The sequence below is a fragment of the Pistacia vera genome, unplaced genomic scaffold (assembly GCF_008641045.1).
Source record: "Pistacia vera cultivar Batoury unplaced genomic scaffold, PisVer_v2 Contig923, whole genome shotgun sequence".
In the NCBI taxonomy this organism is placed as follows: Eukaryota; Viridiplantae; Streptophyta; class Magnoliopsida; order Sapindales; family Anacardiaceae; genus Pistacia; species Pistacia vera.
The window spans coordinates 115,796-127,359 of record NW_022196805.1 but is presented as its reverse complement, the minus strand read 5'-3'; the positions used below and the strand labels follow the sequence as shown (position 1 = coordinate 127,359).

General features: G+C 40.5%; 1 protein-coding gene across 1 annotated transcript; it reads right to left on the bottom strand.

The window, feature by feature from the left end:
* Positions 1–7,131: 7,131 nt before the first annotated feature.
* Positions 7,132–10,045, bottom strand: LOC116120085 (type IV inositol polyphosphate 5-phosphatase 9-like). The gene is made up of 7 exons (XM_031406022.1): positions 9,758–10,045; positions 9,556–9,663; positions 9,126–9,471; positions 8,499–8,686; positions 7,803–7,911; positions 7,539–7,690; positions 7,132–7,387 (listed from the first exon to the last, which is right to left on the bottom strand). Exons 1-7 carry the CDS (start codon positions 9,934–9,936, stop codon positions 7,132–7,134), a joined length of 1,338 nt encoding a protein of 445 aa, XP_031261882.1. The 5' UTR covers positions 9,937–10,045.
* Between the last annotated feature and the right edge of the window lie 1,519 nt (positions 10,046–11,564).

Below are 11,564 nucleotides of genomic sequence, written 5' to 3'. Positions count from 1 at the left end.
GTCATTCGGGTGCATCAAAATCTAGTTGTACCCTGAGAATGTATCCATAAAACTTAGGAGTTCGTGACCTACTGTCGCATTGACCATCATGTCAATATGTAGGAGTGGAAAGGAGTCCTTGGGACATGCCTTTTTCAAATATGTGAAGTCTATACAGACCCTCCATTTTCCATTCTTTTTCTTCACGACCACCACGTTTGCTAGCCAATCAAGATAATGGACTTCTTTGATCAGTCTGTTACTCAACAGCTTGTCAATTTCTTCATTGATGACCCGGTTGCATTTTGGAGCGAACTTCTTTCGCCTCTGCTTCATTGGAGGGTGATCCGGATCTACGTGAAGGTGGTAGACGATTGCCTAGGGGCTGACACCTGTCATGTCCGCGTGGGGCCAAGCGAAGCAATCCTGATTTTGTTTGAGGAAGTTTATAAGTTTTTCTCTTATCTCGGGCTTGAAGCAAGAGCCTATTTGGGTCTTTCGGTTGGGGTGGTCCAAATGTATCTGCACTTTATCCAACTCTTTGATGGATGGTTGATCTAACTCGGTCGAAAGGGTTAGATGGGGCTATAGTTGCTATGAAGCATGACGTTTGCCTTTGAAGGCGTTCTTGTAGCAGTCTTTAGAGGCCTTAAGATTGCCTTTGATTTCTCTTACTCCCAATTTTGTTGGAAACCTGATAGTTTGGTGGAAGGTGGGTGTGACAGCTTGCATGTCATGGATCCAAGGTCGACCCAAGATGACGTTGTACGATGAGGGGCAATCAAGCAAGGCGATTTCACCGATGGTGTACTTCTGCTCACAACTGAACCCAACAAGGATGGTTGGTCGTCTGTTGATGTTTGATTCATCCAATCCCATGGCTTTCACTGCTTCAAGGAATAGGATGTTTATCGAGGATCCCCCGTCTACGAATACTCTCTTGACTAGGATGTTGGCGATCTGGAGGGAGATGACCAGATCATCGTGATGAGGGGCAGCTAAGGTTATTGGATCATCATCTTCAAACTGAATGATCTAGTTGGTATGCACTTGAGGGGATGGATAGATGGACCAGACTTCTAGGTAATGGCTGGCTCGAGTGTAGCACTTAGTGGAGGAATAGCTCACCCCACTGATTTTCGATCCTCCAGAGATAATGGAGCAGAAACCTTTTGGTGTCGTTTCCCGTGGAGGGGGAGATGTTTCTTTCGAGCTTCTCTGGCCAACTGTATTCTTCCCTTTATTTGTCAACAGGTCTAAAAGATGTCTTCTCTTCAATAGTGCTACAACTTCCAATCTTAGGGTGATACAATTGACGGTGTTATGACCATGATCATTGTGAAATTCGCACCACTTGGTCGTGTCCCTCTTTGCATCAGGATTGAGCTTGGCTGGCCACTTTACGATAGGTCCCATCCCTCTCATGATTGCCACGACCTGAGCTGGCTCAATGTTGAGGTTGTACTTTGGAATCTTGAATTGTTTTGATCCGGATGGCCTATCTGTAGCTTTGGTCGGTTGGCGATCATACGATTTTTTGATTCAGCTTGGATTATGGGGAAGAGGTTGATAACTGCGCTTAAACGATCTGGACTCTAGCCTTCTTTCACTCCACCTTTAGTGACGTTCATCATATCTAATATGCCTCATTTGGTTCGCCTCGTCTTCTTCCCATATGATCTGGATCACTACTCTAGCTAGGGCGTCTTCCATTATGGTACAGCCAAGTTTTGTCAAGTCTTTGTATAGTTCTTCATCTGGGAGGAGCCCTTTTTCTAAAAGCATCTACCGCTGTCTCTGGATTATATGATGGGATGGATTTTTTCTTTATTGAATCTTGACGTATTCTCTCAGCGGCTCCCTCCTCTTTTGGTAGACTTTGTATAGGTCAGCTGACAGCTTCTCGAGTTTCTTGCTGCTGGCGAATTGTTGGGTGAGTTGGGCGAATGAGTTGATTGAGTTGTTTGGAAGGTTAGTGTACCATTGAAGGGCTGGTCCAGAAAGGCTAGAGCTAAAGCTTTTACACATGCAGGCTTCCCTCAACGTTCGGGGTATTGAGGCAGCGAACATCCACTGCTTGTATAAGGCTATGTGGCCATTCGGGTCGGTTGTGCCATCGTAAGGCTTCATGCTGGGGATGGTGAATTGTGTGGCATCTCGGCTAGTGCAATTGCATGCACAAAGGATGAATCGGCATAGCTGTGAGGTTGACTCTTTTTGGTTGGGATTGGCACTCCAGGTATACGCCTCATCATTGCCTCTATGTCAGTTAATCTTTTGGCCAATATTTGCTCCATGGGCGAGGCGGAGGCCACTAGTTCGGCTTGGTTGGCTTGGTTCGTCATATGACTCATACTCGACATGTTTCATTGTGTCAAGTCACATGGGGTAGTTTGGCAAATCGTTTCATCATGTGTCACTTGGTAATTTGGATCTCCATTCATTCCCTCGGGTTGTGTGGTTCCTACTATGACTGATCGAGTATTTCAGCCTGCATGGATGGTGAGAGGGTGAGAAGGGTTATTTGGGAGTACTCGGTCCGTGGGGATGGATAGACTTGAGCGGGGTGGATTAAAGGTGAGAGAGCCCGCTCAACCCACGGGGATGAGTCGAGCCAAGTGGGCTTTAGGTAGGAATGATTGATTGGAGATGAGGCGGGATGGCAAGGATGGGTGGCTCTTATCGCGGTAGGCTTTCTATTATTTGGATGTCTTGATCTCGTGCCTGGAGTGGGTCGACCGAAAGTGGCTCTATTGGCAGTCCTCGCTCAATTGGATTTTGGGCTGAATCATCCATTAGCATTGAATAGAGTTGACGCGATCTAGTATCTGAGGCGGTCAGTCTATGTCTAGAGTCTGGAGAGGCTGCAAGGATGGAACCAATGCACGAAAACGATTGGATTGTACCTAACAAGGCTGAAGCTCAAGGTCATAAAATTTACTCACCTTTTCTTGTAGAGACTGGTTCTTAGCCAGGATAAAGGCGTTTTTGGTCCGGATGGCGGCATTCTCACCTTCTAGTACTGCCACCTTGTCTGAGTACTGTTGCATAAGGGCAGTCAAAGCTTCTAGTTTGGCCTCGAGACCAGGATTGGTGTTATCTGAATTTTCAGCCATAGAGAGTTTCCTTGCGAAGCAAGGTTTGAAAGACGAATGATTGCCAGAGGCCCCATGGTGGGTGCCAAACTGTAGATGTAAAAAATCTACCGCTACAGAAATAGGGTTTGATCCCGTGAGGTTGAGGCCACCAGCAATCCGCTATACCTGCATACGCAAGAAAACAAGCGTGAAGCGAAAGGAAAACACCGAGGTGGTCTTTGCCGTAGGCACTCCGACGCTCAATTCAACAGGGCTGAATTAGACTAATTTAGTGAGGGTTAGGGAAAGAGAATGTTACCAGAAGTCTGTTCGGAGACTACAACTACGGTTGTGATGCAAGGTTCTCAAGAATGAGAATTACGGGGTTAGAAGGTGTAATGTCTCCTACCTGTGAGAGGGTTGGCCTCTGTTTAAATAGCAACTATAGGATCTTCGAGTCCTAGTAGGACTGTGAGTCCTTTGGAGGTTGAGGTTTAGTGAATAGGAAGGCTTCTGATTCCCTTACCTTAGTGGGAGAGGGAGTCTTAGTTGGTATAAGATACAGATCTTAAAAGAGTTAGGATAGTAATAGATCTCTTCGATAGAATTCGAATAGTACCGAAGTAAGAAGTAGGCAACCTTAGGCAACCTTGGGGTCTAAGTAAACCCTAGGTCCAATAGGTGATCTTAAATCAAAAGCACTGGGCCTATACAAGCTGATGATAAGGCCTAAACGAATTGGGGTCTTTACTAATTTGGCCCAAGCAGTGAGCAACAGGGTAGGTGTGTTGAGCGGACCTAATATGCAAACTCTATTGCTAGCCCAATCAGAATTGGGCCATGGCTCCAAGCTTTGTTGAAGGTGTCTTCGTCTTTGGGCCTATTTGGGCAAAGGACATTTTTTGGCCTTAACAGTTTCCCAATAATAAAAATTATTAATATGTTCCTCAATAGCAAAACTAAGGGTTGGTATAGATCTTGCTTTCTCCAATAATAAAAATTATTAAATATGTCCCTCAAAAGCAAAACTAAGAGTTGGTATAGATCTTACTTTACCAATGAACAACTTGTAGTTATTAAATCATATCTTGGTTGCATAAANCATCTACCGCTGTCTCTGGATTATATGATGGGATGGATTTTTTCTTTATTGAATCTTGACGTATTCTCTCAGCGGCTCCCTCCTCTTTTGGTAGACTTTGTATAGGTCAGCTGACAGCTTCTCGAGTTTCTTGCTGCTGGCGAATTGTTGGGTGAGTTGGGCGAATGAGTTGATTGAGTTGTTTGGAAGGTTAGTGTACCATTGAAGGGCTGGTCCAGAAAGGCTAGAGCTAAAGCTTTTACACATGCAGGCTTCCCTCAACGTTCGGGGTATTGAGGCAGCGAACATCCACTGCTTGTATAAGGCTATGTGGCCATTCGGGTCGGTTGTGCCATCGTAAGGCTTCATGCTGGGGATGGTGAATTGTGTGGCATCTCGGCTAGTGCAATTGCATGCACAAAGGATGAATCGGCATAGCTGTGAGGTTGACTCTTTTTGGTTGGGATTGGCACTCCAGGTATACGCCTCATCATTGCCTCTATGTCAGTTAATCTTTTGGCCAATATTTGCTCCATGGGCGAGGCGGAGGCCACTAGTTCGGCTTGGTTGGCTTGGTTCGTCATATGACTCATACTCGACATGTTTCATTGTGTCAAGTCACATGGGGTAGTTTGGCAAATCGTTTCATCATGTGTCACTTGGTAATTTGGATCTCCATTCATTCCCTCGGGTTGTGTGGTTCCTACTATGACTGATCGAGTATTTCAGCCTGCATGGATGGTGAGAGGGTGAGAAGGGTTATTTGGGAGTACTCGGTCCGTGGGGATGGATAGACTTGAGCGGGGTGGATTAAAGGTGAGAGAGCCCGCTCAACCCACGGGGATGAGTCGAGCCAAGTGGGCTTTAGGTAGGAATGATTGATTGGAGATGAGGCGGGATGGCAAGGATGGGTGGCTCTTATCGCGGTAGGCTTTCTATTATTTGGATGTCTTGATCTCGTGCCTGGAGTGGGTCGACCGAAAGTGGCTCTATTGGCAGTCCTCGCTCAATTGGATTTTGGGCTGAATCATCCATTAGCATTGAATAGAGTTGACGCGATCTAGTATCTGAGGCGGTCAGTCTATGTCTAGAGTCTGGAGAGGCTGCAAGGATGGAACCAATGCACGAAAACGATTGGATTGTACCTAACAAGGCTGAAGCTCAAGGTCATAAAATTTACTCACCTTTTCTTGTAGAGACTGGTTCTTAGCCAGGATAAAGGCGTTTTTGGTCCGGATGGCGGCATTCTCACCTTCTAGTACTGCCACCTTGTCTGAGTACTGTTGCATAAGGGCAGTCAAAGCTTCTAGTTTGGCCTCGAGACCAGGATTGGTGTTATCTGAATTTTCAGCCATAGAGAGTTTCCTTGCGAAGCAAGGTTTGAAAGACGAATGATTGCCAGAGGCCCCATGGTGGGTGCCAAACTGTAGATGTAAAAAATCTACCGCTACAGAAATAGGGTTTGATCCCGTGAGGTTGAGGCCACCAGCAATCCGCTATACCTGCATACGCAAGAAAACAAGCGTGAAGCGAAAGGAAAACACCGAGGTGGTCTTTGCCGTAGGCACTCCGACGCTCAATTCAACAGGGCTGAATTAGACTAATTTAGTGAGGGTTAGGGAAAGAGAATGTTACCAGAAGTCTGTTCGGAGACTACAACTACGGTTGTGATGCAAGGTTCTCAAGAATGAGAATTACGGGGTTAGAAGGTGTAATGTCTCCTACCTGTGAGAGGGTTGGCCTCTGTTTAAATAGCAACTATAGGATCTTCGAGTCCTAGTAGGACTGTGAGTCCTTTGGAGGTTGAGGTTTAGTGAATAGGAAGGCTTCTGATTCCCTTACCTTAGTGGGAGAGGGAGTCTTAGTTGGTATAAGATACAGATCTTAAAAGAGTTAGGATAGTAATAGATCTCTTCGATAGAATTCGAATAGTACCGAAGTAAGAAGTAGGCAACCTTAGGCAACCTTGGGGTCTAAGTAAACCCTAGGTCCAATAGGTGATCTTAAATCAAAAGCACTGGGCCTATACAAGCTGATGATAAGGCCTAAACGAATTGGGGTCTTTACTAATTTGGCCCAAGCAGTGAGCAACAGGGTAGGTGTGTTGAGCGGACCTAATATGCAAACTCTATTGCTAGCCCAATCAGAATTGGGCCATGGCTCCAAGCTTTGTTGAAGGTGTCTTCGTCTTTGGGCCTATTTGGGCAAAGGACATTTTTTGGCCTTAACAGTTTCCCAATAATAAAAATTATTAATATGTTCCTCAATAGCAAAACTAAGGGTTGGTATAGATCTTGCTTTCTCCAATAATAAAAATTATTAAATATGTCCCTCAAAAGCAAAACTAAGAGTTGGTATAGATCTTACTTTACCAATGAACAACTTGTAGTTATTAAATCATATCTTGGTTGCATAAAAGTGAAAGAACTTCTTGTCTACCTAAAAAATAAATAAAAATAGATAAAGATGATGGGCTCACAGTTTCACAACTAGAGCAAAACTAAGAGTTGCTATAATTTATCCTTATAATTTAACTACTCCATTAGTGTCATATATAAAATATGTATACTTCAAATTCTATATATATTTTTTGTATTTTCACAAGATCTTATCGCTGAGATCCTCCAATCAGTTTGATTCTCAGGCTGCACTAATCATTGCAATTTGATTATATTAAAGTTGTTAATTAATTAATTGACTGCGTGGGGGTTAGCATGCAACAACCGGATTTTGATCATAAAATTATTTAATTAATTAACTTAACAATTATATTAATTCCGACCATATTGTTAGACCAAACCAAACCTTAATTTTATAATCAACTGAAAGAGATAGGATGACTATGACTGAATTCATTTAAGTCTTACTATATAAGAAAGAAGCTTTAAATTTTCCTTTTACCTTTTCTTTACACATATTTAATTAATTATACATAGATAACACCGTCTTATATATATGCATATAATAATTAATTAAGGTTAATTATGATGATCTTCATCCTCTGATTTGAAAGCTTGAAGCTCTTCCTGGACATAGAAAATTATCTTCGCTTAATGATATCTCAAAGTGGGTAGTAATTCTGTCGAATCTCTCCGACATGAAGAAGCTTTGAATACCTTTTAACGTTCGTAAAATCTCAACTTCTGCAGAAAATACAGCCTTCACCGGTCGGTGATCAGACAATTTTGTTTCTCCTCTAGCATATAGATGTTGCTTTAATCCCCTTCCATTCCAAATTATTCGATCACACCTGAAGTATACATTAAACAAAACAACGTAATTTCATGATAATTTTAATTTATTCTTTCCAGAGTTTTCTTAACATGTGCCCTTAACTTTAAGGGGACACTTTAAGACAATTCTTTTCAAATAATTAATTGAATTTTCAGAAGATAAATTACCATGCAGGTGCACGCCATTTTTTGCCTTTTTTGCCTTGAACACATCCGTAGTATACATCAGAATTTGGATAGTATTTATAAGTGGGAGCGAATTTGATTGCTCCTTCATTCCAACTTTGGAGTATTTGTCCATTCATCAGCTCCATCCTTAGCTATATTAATATTACAACACAATTTCAAAGCCAAATTCAGAAAAAAAAAAAAAGGCAATTAAACGTAAAGCTAATTAATTTGTCCTTCGAATAATTAATTAATTTAGTTTACCTGATCATTTTCTAGCAGTGGATTCCATTCTCTTCTTTCCACCAATAATCGAGTTGTTTCTTCCGGTAGGGAAATTCTATAATTTAAATCCCCAAGCAAAATTACCTGACTGTATGTATGACCAATTAAGCAATTAGCTGATATCACCAAGCTACTTTTATCTTCAAAAAAAACTTATTAGAATAACCAGGAGACAAATTTCCTACCAGTTAAAGGCTTAAACAAACTTATAATAATAACAAAAGATGGTTTACAAGTAGTTTAGAGCTCAAAGTTAATTTTTAACGTGTTGATTAAGAAGTCAGCCTGATTTAACAACTTAATTATTATATTAAAAAAAAAAAAAAAACTATTTACTATTCATGAAAATGATTCTATTTTGTTGGTTTATCTACCAAGTGAGGCCCCACCATGTAAAATAAAGCAACTAGCCAAATATGAAAAAGAATCGTTTTTATATATTTGGTTATATTTGGCTAGTTACCAAGTTTGATATAAGAAATAATAGCTTAATTAATTAGAAGGTCTTAATTAGTTAATTATATATTCATGTTTTGTTTTCAAGATTTGCTGTTAAGCAAACTTTTGTGACATAGTTTAAACAATATAGCGGCAAATTAACATTAATAATTGCATGGTTATGAATTAATGATTTAGATTGTTTCATCATGGACAAATTAAATGAAAAGTACATACTCATGATCTAGAATATTTTGCGGCAGATTAAGTGAACGACCTCCATTAGGGAAGCTTGTTCGAGATAATATTTCAGCAACATCGGAGTTTCTGTATTTCTCATCTCCTTCTCTTCCCCCTGAAGCTAAATGACTGCACACAAAGCAGAAGCTTGTTTCGTGCAACTGAAATCTAACCGACACCGAACCCTGCAAACAAAAATTATAGATGAAATAAATATGAAAATTTTGATATCATCATGGAACCGCGTTATATTTCAATGAAATTAAGAAGAATCTATAAGATCGGAAAGATTTTGACCATATTATTGCATTCTCAAAATGAAATGACACCGCTAAACAAAAGGTAATATATTTTATTCCGAGAAATAAACAAAACAGATATGTATATATCTTGTTACTGTAGATCAACATAAATTACTGGTCAGAATTCTCAGTGGCGAGATTTTATTTGGCCTTCTTGGGTCTCTGCTTACCATTTTGTGTGCTTCTTATAGCCTAAATTCTGAGTGGTATTGTCTTGTTTCACAACATCTCTCAAGATTTTTCAATGTTTGTGTTAGTTTAGATGATAAGAGAATCAAAAATCATACCAAATTTTCGGTGACAATGAATTTAAAAGATTTACCTTATTTCCTAGGTAGCCCATGATGCCACAGCCAACACAAGAGACGCTTGGATGGCGGACGTATGGACGAAGATCGCTTCGAATCCAGACTGATATACATATTCCGACCATCTGCTTGCTCATTATACACCGGAATTCCTCACGAGGAATGTTGTTTTCATTTGATTTTCCTTCGTGGATCGGTGACAGACTTTGCACTTCTTCAAGTTTGTCATTTTCGATTTTGTCCCGGGAATGTGATTTCTTGTTTAGAGCTTTTCTAATCAAGGAATTCCATTTCTTAAAAATCTTATTATTCTCAGGTCCTAGAACAGTCAATGCTCGTAGAGGCACAAGTTCCTGAAACCTGTAAAGAATAAATAACAATAAGCATGTTGTTAGCTTTTATTTTTGTAATAATTTTTCATTGTTAAAATTGTGTTTTAATTACCCCATAACATAAATGTCACAGGAGTTGTTTCGAGTATCAAGCCAATCCTCCATATCCAAATCTTCATGCGGTGCAACCCCACCAACGTTCCATGTACTAACAAAAACTCTTCACAATATAGAAAAATAATAAAACAAATTAAGACGAATACTATTCAAGAAATTACTCTAACAAAATTAAGCAAACTTTAATTGTTTCTTACTTGAAGTTTTGTGTTTCCTTATGATGATTGAAGATAGTCTCGCTCAAAGAGGGTTGGTGATCCAAGCTCGGCATTTCTAGCAAGGTTTCTGTATAGATGGGTAAATCCGCAACAAAGTTGTTGCTTCCAAATCTCTTTCTGAGAATTTTATTCCCAACTAATCTAGGCCACATGGACATGGAGTTAAAATATGATCAAACACACAAAAGCTTTTAGTATTTATGAAAATACAGCTGGGAAATTGAATGGTGTATTGTGTCAAGGAGAGTGTTTAATTACTTCTTCTCGTTTGAGAGCAGAAAGGGATTACTAGAGAAAGCCAAAACGGATAAAAAGAAATGGAAGGTGTAAAGATCATGCTGAGGAATAAGAGAGAGACCTGTGCAAGTTGGGAAGAAAGAAGGTATATATTTAAGAGTGACGTAGAAGATGATCGATTACTAGGAATTGATTTCATTAACAAATTTTATGGTTGTGATGATAAAAAGAGAAAGAGAGAGCAGAAAACATTGGTCTTTTGCATGCTTAAACTTTTTCTGTTTGTTGGATTGATAGAAAGATATGTTCTATAAATTTGTTTATCTATGGTGCTCCGACACAAGTGGGGTGGCTCCATTTTCATTTGTTTATTGGCAATTTGCCATGCATATATTGTCCTATCAACATGAAACCATGCTCTAGCTGATGAATGCATGCGTCATAATTTTAGCCACCATTACAATTAATCCTCTATTTTAATAATGAGATTGATTCTATAACAAATTGATAATCGTTGCTCTTGATATATAACCAATGTTTTAAAACCCAGTCCGACAAGGCACAATCGGTTTGATCAATTGGATCGAGAATCGAGGCCTTCGCCAATCCAGACGCTCATTAAATTTGGCTATATCTTGGATTGACTCACGGTTGAACCAACAGAATAGTAACAAACCACCGGTTCAACCAACTCGGAGCCAAAACCGGGTCACTAAAAGTGAAAACTTGTAAAAAAAATTAGACCGACTCTTCACTCTTCATTCTTCGATCTGCAATCTTCATTCTTCCATCTGCAGTCTTCGATCGACAAGAATTTGGTCTTCGATGGTAAGAAAATGGTCGGGAAAATGTTACAATCAATCCACAACAATCACACACTCCAAATATGTAGTTAATTTCATCCAACAACTCCAAAAAAAAACTCTAGACAACCTTCAAATCGTGCAAACCCTAAAATGGTTAGCGATGGTGATTGGGGAGTGATCTCGACAGGGGGTATTAGGGGTTTTGTAGAGAAGAGACCGATGATGCTGGGGGTGGCGATAGGTAGAATTTTGGGTGATGAGATCGGTCGGAATCCGACCTGAAAGGGGGGCGATTGTACGAAACACAAAGGCATATGGTAGTCGACTATTTTGAGGAAGATGATGGTTTGGTGGTAGTGGGGAAAGGCTTGGGAGGTGGGAGGAGGCGCATCGGTCTTTCTTCGAGTGCACAAATAGGAAGAGACGATGATGTGGAGGAGGGAGCAACTATCTTCATTTCTTAAAGATAGAGATTTCGAGAGGTAAATAGAGAGAAAAAGAGCTTACCTTGAAGTGATAAAAAATAAAAAAAGGATGTAAAAATCGCAGGGGTGTGTCTGTTGTATTTCAATCTTGTAGAGACTAATGATAATTTCTCAAGGGTGTGTTTGCTGGATTTCAAACCTGCTGGATATACTTCTCTAGTCCGACTGCCTAGCCCAACCAATTGGACTGGCTAACCTGGGAACCAGCCAGTTGATCGGGTCAAGGGGCGAACCAGGGTTAAAAACATTATGTATAAC

Coding starts and splice junctions, on each gene's coding strand:
- LOC116120085 (XM_031406022.1), bottom strand. CDS start 9,936: ATGTCCATGTGGCCTAGATTAGTTGGGAATAAAATTCTCAGAAAGAGA. Junction 9,664..9,757: donor AAGGAAACACAAAACTTCAA/GTAAGAAACAAT, acceptor TATATTGTGAAG/AGTTTTTGTTAGTACATGGA. Junction 7,691..7,802: donor CACTGCTAGAAAATGATCAG/GTAAACTAAATT, acceptor ATATTAATATAG/CTAAGGATGGAGCTGATGAA.